The 14904-nt window shown below is 37.3% G+C and overlaps 1 protein-coding gene across 1 annotated transcript in view; it reads right to left on the bottom strand.

Annotated features, from left to right (window-relative positions):
* Positions 1 to 14904, bottom strand: part of ZZEF1 (zinc finger ZZ-type and EF-hand domain containing 1) — a 56874-nt gene that overhangs the window by 32899 nt on the left and 9071 nt on the right. The window contains exons 6-23 of the mRNA XM_021550823.3: positions 14193 to 14403; positions 12584 to 12700; positions 12185 to 12363; positions 11009 to 11107; positions 9851 to 9942; positions 8767 to 8915; positions 8125 to 8236; positions 6848 to 7063; positions 6251 to 6351; positions 5746 to 5915; positions 4856 to 4989; positions 4486 to 4556; positions 3921 to 4035; positions 3149 to 3308; positions 2052 to 2173; positions 1856 to 1966; positions 1042 to 1208; positions 400 to 481 (exon numbers count right to left, since the gene is read on the bottom strand). Of these exons, the coding sequence (XP_021406498.1) occupies positions 400 to 481; positions 1042 to 1208; positions 1856 to 1966; positions 2052 to 2173; positions 3149 to 3308; positions 3921 to 4035; positions 4486 to 4556; positions 4856 to 4989; positions 5746 to 5915; positions 6251 to 6351; positions 6848 to 7063; positions 8125 to 8236; positions 8767 to 8915; positions 9851 to 9942; positions 11009 to 11107; positions 12185 to 12363; positions 12584 to 12700; positions 14193 to 14403 (2408 nt within the window). The remainder of the gene's footprint in view (positions 1 to 399; positions 482 to 1041; positions 1209 to 1855; positions 1967 to 2051; positions 2174 to 3148; positions 3309 to 3920; positions 4036 to 4485; positions 4557 to 4855; positions 4990 to 5745; positions 5916 to 6250; positions 6352 to 6847; positions 7064 to 8124; positions 8237 to 8766; positions 8916 to 9850; positions 9943 to 11008; positions 11108 to 12184; positions 12364 to 12583; positions 12701 to 14192; positions 14404 to 14904) is intronic.

The raw sequence follows: 14904 nt of genomic DNA, 5'->3' as shown, positions 1-14904 counted from the left end.
TCAGATTTAAAAGTCAGAGCCACAAAAACAGAAGAGCAGCATCCCATTTGAGGACAGAGCACAGCCTCAGGAAGGGCCACATTTGCCTTATGATATAAAATCTTGCAAGAACAGAGCAAATTTTACCCATGTATTACTGGCAGTTAAACATCATTATTCCTTTTCACTTTAACTGATTGTTCTTTTAATAACAGGAGCAAAGAGGGATTATTTACTCATTCACTCCTTTTATTTGTAGCATTTCAGACTTCCCCATCTCTTGCCCCCCACCAAAGAAACCTAATAAACACACCCATGCACAAAAGCACACACCCTTTAACATAACAGGTTTCCACAGGAATCATAAGGACTTCCTAAGACTGGATAAATAATTTGGTTCATAATTTTAAAGGTGCTCACCTTAGGCCATTTCTCAGTGCCAACCTTTGTATCGTAACGAGTTTTTGCCCCTCTGGCATCAGTAAACTCCAGGTAATCATACCTGTGAAAATTGCAATTCATTACTTCCAAATTTACTTTTCAAGTTTTGGGGGAGAATGGTTTTGCTTCTGGATTTTCACAAGTGCTGAATCTAAGTGCACACTGTCACTTCTTTTGAGCCACACCTTTATGTGACTGCTAAGGAATTTATTTCATGTTTCAATGCAGAAGTCCCAGCAAACACAGATCTGCCATCCTGCAGGACTTTGGAATTGGTAATGGATGCCTATCTAACATCTGGCAAATGCTTTAACTAAGCAGTAGCCTGATGTGTTACCAAAAGAAAGAGGGCAAAAAAAATACCACAAGCACAAACTGTGATGGTCACAGCATTATTATCAAACAGCTCAAGGCTAAAGGAAGCAAAATTCATACGAACAGCATGTCTGTAAATCTGCCAGGAGAGGTTGCTTTCAGCACAAGGTCATTCAAAAATATAAACTGTGTACTGCTCTGGACAATGAAGAAATTTAAATGGCACGTGTGGAGAGTACATTGAAACATTAATTGTCCCCTCTGTAAACAGACACTGGAATTTAACACAGCACAAGATTAAATTACCTCCTTTCAGTTTCACATTTTTCATCAAATTCCACCTCAAAGTAAGTTGCCCCATGACACAGGAAGACTGAGACCTCATGGCAATTATTTTCATAGTTATGAGGTGATTCCATTGTCCAGGTTCTCAATACTACAGGCTGCTCCTGCTGCCAGCTTTCCATGTCTGTCTGTACAACAAAAATGCATTCTTAGATACAAAGGTAAGAAAAAAAAAATTACCACACTAGATTTTTGTGTCTGTACTTTCAAGTTGCCAGATGTGCATAAAAATGGCATTTAAAAGGCTACAGCATTGATTTACACAGAAATTAGCTCTGAAGACATCCTTGGTAATCATAATAAGGAAGCACTTCTATAGCAAAACCCTCTCAGTCCACTGGAGGAGGAGGAGACTGTCTCACCCACAAGTGACTACAAGCCTCCAGTCATGACAAAGAGACACTGGATGACTAAAGCAGATTTAAACATCTATGCCACAGACATATAGATTTCATTTGCATCACCACAAGCAGTGAAGCTAAAAATGTTAAGCATATACTATTTTAAATTTGTTTTCCTCTTCACCCACCGAATCCCCTCTTTCCTATCCACCTTCCAGGCTGCTCATTCCAGTTGCACTTTCTGACCACTTTCCCTTACCAGCAGATATGTTTGTCATTCTTCACTCAACATTTCATTACACATCCTACACTTTCAGCAGATTTCTAGCTCTTTTCCAATGCTTTTAAACCAACAGAATCACCTCGATTTTCTGTCTTTCTTGCAATTTTGCTTTTGTTTCAGAATGTTTAACAGTGCCTGTGTTCTTAGTTACCTTATGAGGTTCACTACAAAGGCTTTTCAGTGGTTCTATCAAAGTGCTGAATCCCTGTAGCAGAGTACAGTACGGAATGTCTAAAGTGCAAAAATCCAACAAGAAGATGACCTAGGAGCAAACACAGGTGTCAGGAAAATGCCAGAGCCACAGCCATGCCTCCCAGGAACAGGATAAAACCCCACAGGTCACTTACCAGCTGACGAGTTGCCATAGCAAAGACAGAGCTACTTATTTTTTCAACTATTGTTTTGCCACTATATTGAGATAAGAGTGACTGCAAAATTGTTCTGATATTTGACAGGAATTGGCCCACATCTAAAGAAGAAAAAAAAAAAAAAACGAGTCTTTTATAGCTACCTTAAGGATTTGCTCCCACAATTCTCTTTATCAAATATTGGGTGCATGGTGATGTGCACAAGGACAAATACAGCAGGAAAGAATCTGCTGCCCCAAGGCTGCAACATCCAACACTTCAGAGAAGTTTTCTGTGATATTTTTATTGTGGAAACAAGTCATGCTTATCAACAATATCACTGAAAAAATAAGGGATGAGTAATTCCCCAAGATTGTTTCAACAAGCTCCATCCAGTAGTCTCCATACACTGCTAAGAAATGCAGCTGAAGTAAAAAATGAGAGTAGGAATTTCTAACTACAGCCTTACTCCATTTTTAAATGTAATACAGGAACACAGCAGATTAATTTATGTACAAATAACATAAATATTGTGTAATTTTACATAAAATTACACCTTTGTTAAGTATTTGGCCCAGTTAACCCAACACTGAGCTGCTGCATTATAAAAATCTAACAATCCCCCCCCAGAAAATACAAATAAAACCCCTTAGATGTACCCAGCTTCTTAACCAACTTCTTGCTATTACAAACATCCAAGAAAGCACATATCACCACCCAGGAGTTTACCAAAATATGGGACACTATGAAATTAAAATGTTCAAATGAAAGCCTGTAACTATTTGTTGTTTGGGTTTTTTTTCAGTATTTGGCCCCCAAAACTTACTGAAATGCTTTCTGAAGATTCTCCCAACGCAGGATTATCAGTACAGATAAAACTCCAAGTTGCTAAATATGACTATTAATTATTTCCTAGAGAGATTAAAAATGCTATGACAGTTCTGAGTATGCCTCAGGCAACCTTTGGTGATCCCTAATTATACTGCAATTTGCAAAATCACATTTTTGCAATACATTTTCAATTATGTATTGCCCCATATTTAATTCTGTATTCAATATTGCCCCAATATTAATTCTGTATTAATCCCAGCACTTACAATTTTTAAGTATTTCTACTGCAAGATCCTTGGCTGAATTATCAGTGCCTTTAAGCTGCAGATAGCACCAGGAGAGGAGGCTGCCCTGAACAGACCAGAATAAGGAAGACAAGACTGTGCCACTCTCTTGCTGTGCAACATCCAGCATCATCATTTCACACTGAAAAATAAGAAACATTCATGAATGTAATGGAGCCTACTCTGCTGCAGCATGACACACAGTATGCACCAAGTAAACTGGGATGGACACAATCATCCCACTCACCCCAGAAAAAGATGAAATGCAAATGACAAGCAGCATGTAACACCCTGCAGCAAGTGATGGGCTTTGTTTTGATATATCACAACTTTAAATAGGAACAGCTACGTATGAGTCACTTGATGTTCTAAGCACAGTTTTTCTGCATATGTAAATAACCCTCCTTCATTTCCACTTCCCTTGGTGATATGCTCAATTCTAGCCTCTCAAAATGGAATGGTTCCTTCAGTATCCCAGTGTCTCTCCATAGAGTCTTTTAAATGCTATGGAAAAACACCACATCTTACATATTTCATACTGGAAAAATATTATTAATTTTGTACTCTACTATTATGAAACGTCAGTGCTTAAAGCAAAATACTTAACAGATTGGAAAAGCTAATCTTACTGACTTGCACAGCCATGAACAGTGGTATCCAGGACAGGGAAGCTGTTTCTGAGTATCCATGGAAGCAGCTTGTGCTTGAGTGCCTACAGAGCTCATGACAAAGAAGCAGGAGCAAATCCAGTTACCTCTCTTGCTGCCACGAGCAGAAGGGTGTCCATGACTGACAATATTTCACTTATGTCAAAATTTGCAGAAACTCCTTTCTCTGGTAATAATAAGAGTCCACCTGGATCTTGATCACTACAAAACAAAGATATTCTTACTAACCAACAACAAGGAGTTCCAAACAGTTCCAAACCAGAAATTTAGTATTTTTTGTGTCAAATCTGTATAGATCCTACTGTGTAATTACAATGAAAGTCAAAAGATTTTGCTTTGATGACTCCAGACCAATTAAATCAATACCAACCATCAGCACTGACAAACAATTACTTTAAAAATTGGAAGACAGCCTAGGAGAAGCCTAAAGAACAATACACTGTGATTTCAGCACCAATCTTGGCCAGTGTTTTATAGAGCTATTCAGTTAATAAATATACTAGGTAGTAGCATGCCCTTTCTAAACAACATTAGTTGATTACTTCAGAGAAATATTGTTCAGGGGAGTAACATTTCTAAAAATGAATGACTACAAATTTATAAACAAATGTGGGGTATCACACAAATCTGCTCAATTTCAGGACCCCTTACCTGAAGTGGGTACACAACGATCTGAAAGCAAGATGTACAGATTGCTTATGTTCTTGCTCTGTGATGTTTTTCTAGAAAAGGAAAAAGATTTATATTTATGATACATTCTGTTTTCCTCCTCTGTGACAAAGAATTCTAATTTCTGTGTTCTATTATTCATTTTTGTAAGAAAGGCAGGGTTAGCTCCTCTGTCTTTGGATAAGCTGCAGAGAGAAAAGGGGAAGGGTAAAAAGAGGCAAAGACAAAAAAAAAAGGTTTTTACTTGAATGGGACAAAGTATGTATTATTTGAGAATAACAAGTCAGATTTGTGCTCTTTTCTGCATAAAGAAAGCAGGCACTAAACAAACAATTTCTCATTCAATGTTTACCATCATGGTGAAGAGCTGGTGTCGCCTGGTCTGTCTATCTGGGAAAAAAACTGCTGCTCCACTGAGTAAGGTGTTCTTAACTTCCTCTTTCAGCATTTTCATTGGCATGAAGTTACTGTCCCCCATATCCACTACTGCTCATACAAAAAGGAAACAAAATTACAAGTTCTAATTAATACCTCATCTAATATGTTAGAGGCATAACTGAATTAAATGTTAGTCTACACAACTTCAAGCCCCTGCAATCCCATTATACACACAGAAAAGGAAGGGAAACTTTTTAACTTACAGCAAGAAGGATTTATATTAAGAAAGAATGTATTTATTCACCAAGTAAATGAATTCTAGCAAGATTATAACTTGACACTCATCAAAGCTAATACAATTTTCAAGATGTGACAGATTCTAAATAAAGTGTTTTCCCTCTAGCTCGCCTCTGCAGGAGACTCTTCAAATTACACTTGAATAGAGGTGTGCCACCCTACTCCAGTGAAATATAACGTGCAATTCCCATTCTCTTCACAGGCTCTAGAATCTTCCCTGTGTTCCTGTAAACCTCAATGTCTACTCATGAGCTCATTCATACTGATATGCAATATCAGAAATAAATAAACCCCAGTAATGTCATAGTCAAAGGGTCACATTCCCTAGTGGTACAAGCAGGTGATACATTCAAAAGGAGTTTTCTATTGTAGCTGTTTCCAGACCACGTTGTCAGAAAGGCTACAAAACCATTTTTTTGGGCCAAGGAAAGCTTCTAGTGATAGACTAATTAACACACATTGACCTGAAGGAGAAACAAAGGAACAGCTGACTTGGCCTCTAGGAATGAGTATCTTTTCCCAAAATTTAATAGACAAAACAGTCAATATATATTGAATAAAAATTACCTTCACACAAATGTCTATAAAGCTCTTCTGCAGCTTCTATGTGACCAGCTGTTTTGCTCTGAGGAGTTTCTTGAGGTTTAGCAGTTTTATTATCTCCAGTAAGTACAGAGAAGCAGCTCTGGAGAAGCTGCAACAGCAGTGTTTGAGCAAAGATACATTCTTCCCTTGGGCTGTAAGAAGATACATAACAAATAGAATCAAAAAAAAAAAGCAGCTTTTTGCACAAAATAAGTATTGCTGTGAAAGTCACCATTTCAGATAGATAAAAACCACTGAGTGGAGAGACATAGCTAAAGGAAGTGGAGCTACCAGCTCAACTGATCTACAGCTTAAGCTTCTACATAACTTCATAGTTAGAAGTCCATATGGCAGCAGCAGGGAAATGTTATTTATGTAAATGATGTCGTTTAGGAAGAACAAACTGCAGTAACTAAACAAAGCATATTTTATTTATACACACACACACTGATTAGAACTTCAGCAGACACTAAAAGAAGAAACTTACTTTTGGTGCAGTTTATTGTAAAAATTCCAGAACAGCTGCAAATCAAGGCCTGTGAAATCTAAAAATGACTTGTATTTTAATCCACTCTCCTTCTGCTGAACCTTAAAAAGGCAAAGAAAATGCAGGACTGGAAAGTTATATCTATACAGAACACACTTATAAAACACAAATCTCTGAGCACTGGGCTTAAAGGAAAGTACAGCCATCTTTCTTATAAATTTGCAGTTAACATGAATTCCAGTTTAAGTTTTTTCATGGACATTCTGGTGCCTAAATGTGACAGCTCATGCTGAAACCTTCTTATTCACAGAATCCTCCCTTCTTTCTGGATTTCTAGTATCCCATCCCTTTTCTCCACCATCAGAACCCTTTATAACCTCTACCTCTCCATCTAATTTAATTGGAAGTAAAAAACCTTCAGCAAACACACACAGAATTTTATTTTTCATAAATAAATTTTTTCCACAACATGCCTTTTAACCTTGGTTAAGAGTGCCCCAACTTTTCTTTGCCCATTCACAACTGCTGTTTGCACAACCTTATTCCTTTTAGCCTGACAAAAAGAAGCTTAAAAAAAACCTCAAGAAGTAAAAATACCAGGTCCTGTGCCAGCTGCTGGATGAAGTGAAGTGTTTTCAGGAGCAGAGTTGTGCCACAGACTGTGTCCTCCTCAGTTTTCCTGCACTGCAGGCAGCTCATGGTGCTGCAGGGCTCGTCCCGCAGGGGCCGCAGGTAGCCCAGAACGCTCAGCCCTTGGACCCCGAGCCGTTCTGCTGAGTCTTGTCTTGTGCACAAGAACTTTATCATCAAGTACTAGATGGGTATAAAATAGCACAAGATTAGGGTTTAAAAGCAAGGGTTTTAAAAGACATGAGTGCATGCAGATGAGGACTGAGGGGGGAAGCCTTAGTCCCTTGCCTATCACCTCCAGAGGATTAAAATACTGACCCTCAGATTCAGGCTAAGTTTGATCTCTCCCTGCTTCCAAAAAGTCACAGGGATGGTTCTATGACCTCTACAAAGTTTGTTAATTCATTATCAGCTCATACATTCTGCACACACTGCTCCTAACCTGCAGTATTCTTGCAGGTTAAAGAATTTTATCAACTGCTTTTAAAAGCAAGCAGAGGATTAATTTGTAATATTTAGAACATACTTTGATCAGTCTGTTCTCAGGGAGGTGCAGAGCACAAAACTGAAGGAACAGAAAGTCCTGCCATCCACATGGACTGGTTACTCTGCAGCAGCAGTGACTTAGCAAGCAGCAAGAGAGTCAGAAAAAATCCCAGTTGACACAACAATACTACCAATTCTCTTAATTCCCACAGTGCAGATGGACAGGGGAATTACAACAGCTGATTCCAAAACCATGATCAGAAATGCAATGTTCCCTATAAATGCAGCAAGCACTTGAAATCAAAACCATCTTCTGCCATTCTCAAAATGAAAGTTCTCCATTCCCCAAGGACAGCAGCCTAACTGATGGAAATCTTCATAATTGCCCACTGAAAGGATTGAAGAACCTGGCTCTGAAAGAATAAATGCTATGACTGCACAGGAGTTAAATGGTCTAGATACTAGAATAAAGAAACAATCATATTCAAACCAGTTAATTTGCACATTATCACATAACTTTGCACTAAATTTGATCATGAAGCACCACTTAACTACAGATAAATATATATATATGCATATAGAGAAAAATAATTAAATTCAAAGGACAAAAGTTGAATTATTCATTTAACTAGAAGCCTATTAATTTTTTTCTCCATTTAGTAGCGTTCTCCCTCACAAAATAGAATTAGGTTTATTTCAGTTGACACAGAAAAGAGCCCCTGCTTGTGACTGGGCCAAGGCTTTTTGTGGGTTCTTACTTGGGAAACTCTGCATTGCTGCATTCTGACATCAACTTCATCCCATTCTTCTTCTACTTCAAACCAGCCAATAGGATCATCATCTCCCAAATCATCACATGAGCAACTGCTTCTGTGAATAAAAGAATGTAACACACTTTGTAAAGAAAAAGTTCAGACACATTGCAAAGCTGTTGATACTCTACCAAAATACTTAAGAGCATGTTATGGCTATAGGGATGAAGAAAGACAGCAGAAAGTTTCACAAACCCAAAACTCTATCACAGTCAAGGTTAAAAAAAAAGAAATCAAGAAAATCCTTTTCGTCATCACCCCTTAACCTCCCCTTACTCTGAATCAACAGTTCTGAAAACTGATGTAATAAAACTTAATTTTAAAATTTCTCTTATCATTGATCTGCACCCCAAGTAGGTTTGTTTTGCTATATCCCTTTTATAATAGGCCTTTAAATCAAGGGGTGTATGTAATAAATACATCTTTTGTTCAACACACCAAACTGAGGCTCATTAAAATCAAACAACAATTAAATTATGCTCCATTTTTAAGTCACTTGGAACAACACTCAGTAGTTCGAGCAGCATTGCAAAACGATCAAATACAACATTCCTTTCCCATGTATGCATTGCAAAAATCCATTTATACCTGGTTTTTAAAAACTGCTTGAATTCCCTCAGCTTCCATTTGTCATAGCTCTCAAACCTTTTGAAGTGCTCCTCAGCATGGAACTTTTCTGAGGCACTGTTGTATGCAAACACCAGCCCGCACTGCGCTCCAATGGCGCCTCGCCGCACCTGAAGGGCAAAGCCACACAATGCAGGAAGGAAAATAAAGAACTGATGGAAAGCAACCAAATCCTGACTATCCTGGTCTCTGGAATTGCACAGGAAGATGAAACACATTTAAAGAAATGTTAGGAAAACTTCTGTAACCCACTGAATTGAGATCGTGTACACGGTTATTATTTAGTCTATTTATCACCCTGCCACCACCCTTATATTAACTAGAATTCCACATATTAATTAGATATACTATAGTTCCACATATTAATTCCCTTTTTGTTTTCCTTTTACATTAAAAAAAAAACAAACTAAAATTATGTTTCGTATTAATATCACTACACTGCAAAACAACTCACTGCCTCTCCAGCTCCAGTTAAAATTTACTTGCCAGAAGTCCATTCATGTTTAAATCTCTTTGACATAGAAATATGCATTCTTGCTCTGGGAATTAAATAATACTACTGCTTTGCCTTAAGTAAATAAGTCAATTCAGCTGCAGAAACCGCACTGAAGTTTTGTCTTGGCCATGAGATTTAATCACAAGACCTTCCTTTGAAACCACGTAACAGTCACACCAAATTCAAATTACACTGGTGTCTCTAACCAGAATTTGAAATACCTTCATTTAATATGAACTCACATGCTTTGTATATTGATAAACCATAAACCAAAGAGTCTCTGGCTTGAGATAGATATTGCAAGATATAGATAAAATCAATATAAAATAAATGTCTTTACTACATGTTTTTGGCTCAATTGAATTTTGGAACAATTTAAGACCTCCTTTTCCTGAAGTTCCCTGACTTACACTGAAGAAAAACTCTAAAATAGCATTATTTCATAATGAATTTAAATTTCAGTTCATATTAAAAAACATCCAAATTCAATTCCACCACTAGGGGAAAAAAGTAAGTCTTCTAAGCCAAAAGCTCACAGGAATTACATACCTTTAATCTAATTTGTGTCACTTGAAATGAAGATTCAGTTCCAGTAGAAAGAATTATACTTGCTCTGGTTTTCCCAGTTTCAGTAAGAAAACCTAAAGCAGCAGTGGAACAGAGTAAGTCTGAATGAGTGCTAGTGCAAGGTGCTGGAAAGAGAATACTGGGATTGTGGGCTGAAGGGGGAAACAAAACCACAAAGTTTTTCCAGTGAAATGTTCATTAGCAAATGTTTCCAAATAAATGGGACCACTTAAAAAATTGTATTTTACACAGAACTCTCCAGGCAGTATCTCTCTGGGCACTGCAATATCTGCAGCAGTTTCAAGAGTATTTCCTTATTAAAGTTTATTAGTAATTCCCAAATATTACTTTGGCTTGTGGCTCTATTCACTGAACTCAGTGAATAGTCCCCCAAACTGTGACCCACAAAACAACAGTAGACAAGCCACAAAATGACTAAAGAATAAACTCAAATAATGCACATGAACTAACAGAGGTATAAAATAAGCATTTAGAAAGTGCCTGATTTTCTGTCACAATGGCTTTCATTTACCAGTAGCACTGCACAAGACAATACACTATTAAAAAAAAAAAAAGATTAGGTGGCATTTCACTTAAAAAGGAGGTCAAGAAACACAAATCTCTTTGTTTAGGTTGTATCCAGTACATAAAAGCATTGCATTAACAAAGAGAGGCTTCAAGAGTGAATTAATAGGGATATGCAGTGAGAATTTCACTGATTTCTACAAACTCTCTCCCATTGATATTTGGGAAACTAACAGAGATTCATAACTTCAGCTCACAAAGTGTGCTCTAGGAGAATATTCCCTATGTCAGCTTACTGCTGACTTCCATGCAGAATATTAATAACTCTCTCCAAAATCCAATATTTTTGTTTGGTTGGTTTGTTTTGACAAGAAACTGGTTTATGAGAATTCCATAGGGCTGCAAAATTGAATTTATATATTGTTTTCATTTGGATTTTTGTTAGTTTACCTTTTTTTTAATTACAAATCTTCCATAGCATAAAGCTATATATATATATATAAGTAAAACAGAACTCCAACACAGCATTGTTAACAATCATGAAGTTTGGTGGAATCATCTAAATTAAATGATTCTATGATTTTAATGTTATGGACTTTAAGTTCAGGCTCTTACCATCCCCAGTCCATGGCTCTACAAGGAGGTTTTCAGGCCCTGATTTATCTTCTTTTCCCTTTACATCACATGCTTGCAGAGTGAGTCGTAAAGGCTTTCCTAAGTCAAAAAATCAACAGGTTTATCAAATTCATTTAAACTGGTAGAACATTATTTTCCATAGTTCTTCATTCAGAAAAAAAAAAAACCCCGAAAAAAAATACAATACTATGAGATTTTTACCACTGTCAGATCCATAAAAGGGGAGGAAAACAGGACTATGAGAGATAGATTAATCTAAGGGAGTTGGTGTTTTAGATACAGATAGAAGGACAGTGGAATTCATGACAATTAATGTTCCTTCCACTGTTGCCACACTTTGGAATTCACGATCCATTAAATACCCCTTGTTTTACAAAAGGCATTAGCTACTCTGGGGAAAATGAACCAATTTTCAAAATTTTCAAAAGTAAACATTGATAAATAATATATATTACATATTATAAAATAATCCATGTGTTCTTTAGCACAAGACAAGAAGTACTGAAAAAAACATATTAAAAGGCAAATAAAGGGTAGAATTCTTCATGAGAGACCAGTAAGAATCTCAGAAGTTGATACCTGAGAAAACAACAGATTTATCAAACAAGTACAGCAAATACAGCAAAATCACCACCTGATGCCAGACCATGAACAGCTCTACACTCATGACATACTCAGATTATAAAAACTTAATTTTGACTCATCTTACAAAAGTGGAAAAAAAAAAAAAAAGAAGCATAAAGGGATGCTAATGGCATTACATTTAAAATGCATCTAAAATTTGTACATGCCTGCAGGAGAGTGCATTCACAGAGGCTCACTCACTCAAACAAATGTCTTACTGGAAGAAGAAAAATACTTCCTGCCATTTGCCTTTTAAGCAACACAAACACCATCATCACCATGCTGATACAGTTTCCATGATCTAGAGAGTTCATGTTTTCTCTCTAGAGAAGATCCTACTTGGTTTAACTCTTCAATCACAAAAAGCTTATCAAGCACCAACTTTTTGGGCAGTACAGCTGCTAGGTTGTGATTTCAGTGAGTTTTTAATTAAGAAGATTTGGATAATTTTAAAACCCACCAAGTGGAACAACTCAAAGCTGTATATTTTCTTAACCCTGCAGAGTTAAGGATCCAGGATTGTTCCATTACCATATTTATAGAGCAGGTTCTGTCTGACTGCTGCCATGGAAGAGATAAGGGAGGAAGCCTTGTATGGAGTGTCCAGATGATCAGTGATGGCACAGAGGGAACTCAGCACTTTGGCAACACTCCCCCGGGCTAAGGCAAAGGCCAGGAGTGTCAGTTCCACCTCTGGAGTAGTACAACAACTGTGAGGGAAAACAACAACAATGTGAAAAAAAAATCGGGGACATTCTGGTTTTCAATAAAGACAAGCTGACACAGAATCTCTCAGGCGCCTGTTTCTTGATGTATTTGTATTTTTCAAAATACTTAAGAGCATGTGAGTAAAGATGTTAAAATTTTATTTGTAGACTCTTCCAAACCACTTCCCACTGCATCAACCACACAAGAGTGAATAACACTCACCTTGTTATTCTGATAAGGAAGCTATCTACTTCTTCTAAAACATTTGGTGATAAGAAGCTTGAAAACTCTGTGGAGCCTGGTGTTAGGGATAGAGGTGGCATGTGCTGCAGTGCTTTCCTAGGAAAAAGTGGAACAATGTCAGGAAACCAGGCAGAACTGGAGAAAAGAGCCTCCTAATGTGAATTAGAGGCTTGAATCTTCATATTTTGAGCGGGCAGGTCTCTGCAAATTGCTTCTGAGTGCACAAAATCTATTTACACAGAGGTTCTCTTCAGGAGGGAACAACAGTATTGCCTTCTAGGCAGGGAAAGTTCAATGACTGCTGGGTAGTCTTGAATCTAGTCTCAATCTCAGCTTTAATGAAACAAACACATCAAGGAGTTTTAAATGAAATCTGTGATAGCATTACAAATAGCTTAGTGTCCAAGCACTGCTTTATTTTAAATTGGTCTAGAATTGAGCACGAGCCTGTAAATAAAGTGAAAATTTATTTGAAATTCCCTCAGAAGAATAAGAGAAACTAAGAAAGATACTTGTTAGCTCAAATCAGAATTTTTCTGAATTCCCAAAGAAATTATGATAATCCCCGAAATTAGGAATTTTAAAGCCGTTTCACCAACATTATTCTATCCAACACTAAAGTTCTCAGTATTAGTTATTCCTCCCAATTCTAAAGTTTGGGGTTTTTGCTTTATTATTTTAATCAGTGAATCTAATTCCTGAAAGCATGATTTTCATCAGGATTTCCCCGTTATAATTTTTCAATGATTTATTAGCTCAGAGTTCATGTTACGTTTCTAAAAAATATCTAAACTTCACCAAAACTGAAGGCCCTCAGTTTCAGCAAAGCCTGCAACTACGAGCCTAAGGCATGAGCATGTATGGAGTTATCTAAACTTTGAAGAGATTTCACAGATGACATAAAGTAAAAGATAGGCTTAGTGGACTTTAGCCTGCAGGATTCATTAACCTAATGACAGCCCTGCTCTTCAGCGTGGTGACATTGTGCTAACTGAGCTCTGTAAAAGCTCATGTGGGTGTGGAGAGGTTTTATTAGGATTCCAATCCTTCAAGTCATCCAGCAGAAGTGTTTGGTAATCTAACAAGGAAACGTTACACAGAGAATGGTCAATCACCACGAGCAAACATTTGCATGGAGATGGTGCATATACTCAAATATATCCCCATAAAAAGCATGACAAGGCATTACTCAAGTAGAAATCTGCTAAAAAGTAAGCTAAATTTGGCTTCAGTCCTAAGGGGACTATGTTAATTTTATTGATTATTAATACAGGACAAGAAAAATTAATTAATTTTAGGTTGCTCAAAGTCATTACAAGTAAATGAAAAATCTTTTTTCAGTCTCCATTAAGTCATGGTTTAACAACTAGATGAAACAGACAGGAGAATTACACTTGTTCTAGTACGTGCAAATAGATAAAGGAAAAACATCAAAAATCTGAAAAATGAGACAGAAAAAGATGTTTAAACACCTTAATGGAGGGAATGTAAACCACTCACATACAACAGATTGCTTTCTAGAGCCAGAAGTATTTTTTAAAAAACTTAAGTAGATAAAAATCACACCCTGTGTAAGTTTGGTACTCACTGAGTATTCTGCAAAATGGTGTGAACAAATGCTGGGTTGGTTTCCATGGAAGCTGTCACCAGAGAGGTCAGCAGGGACCAGTACCAGATGGCCGAGGCGTCACTCACGGACACTCCCACCTTCTTCACTCGCTGGTAGCCCACAGCCCGCAGCCCGTGGATCCTGGTGTCACACCCATCACTAAGGCAACGCTTGATGTTTATCTGTACATCTGTCAAAACACAAGTTAGAATTTTTTTCCCATTTCTTCTGCTAGGTTAGAGTTAGAAGAATCCAGCTATTCCAAATATTCAATTAGTGAGGGACCTCTTGGAAAAGTAATGGCAGATATGGAACAGCACTGCCTGATGTGGGCAGCCACACACACTGTGCACCCTCTGGTCTGGAAAATTTAGCCTGTGCATCAACAGCCTGTGCATCCATTACAGATGCTATGGCTAGAAACTAGAAAAAATGTAATAAAATATCCTCAAAGTGGAAAATAGATTGTAGATTATTTCACCAACACCTTCCTACTGAAATACATAGGAAATGTCTTGGAAGCAAACGGTTGTGGAGATAATAGGGATAAAGGCAAAGTTTAAAGTAACATAAAAATTTTCACTGAAGTTCTTGACCATTTTGCACAGATGGCATTGTCCTGATTACTTTTGAGGAAAAACATCCTTGCTGCCCACTTCTGTGGCAGTGAAAGCTCCTCTCAGGGAAAAGC

Source organism: Lonchura striata, chromosome 20 (genome assembly GCF_046129695.1).
Source record: "Lonchura striata isolate bLonStr1 chromosome 20, bLonStr1.mat, whole genome shotgun sequence".
NCBI lineage: Eukaryota > Metazoa > Chordata > Aves > Passeriformes > Estrildidae > Lonchura > Lonchura striata.
This window is presented reverse-complemented; position numbering and strand designations above follow the sequence as displayed.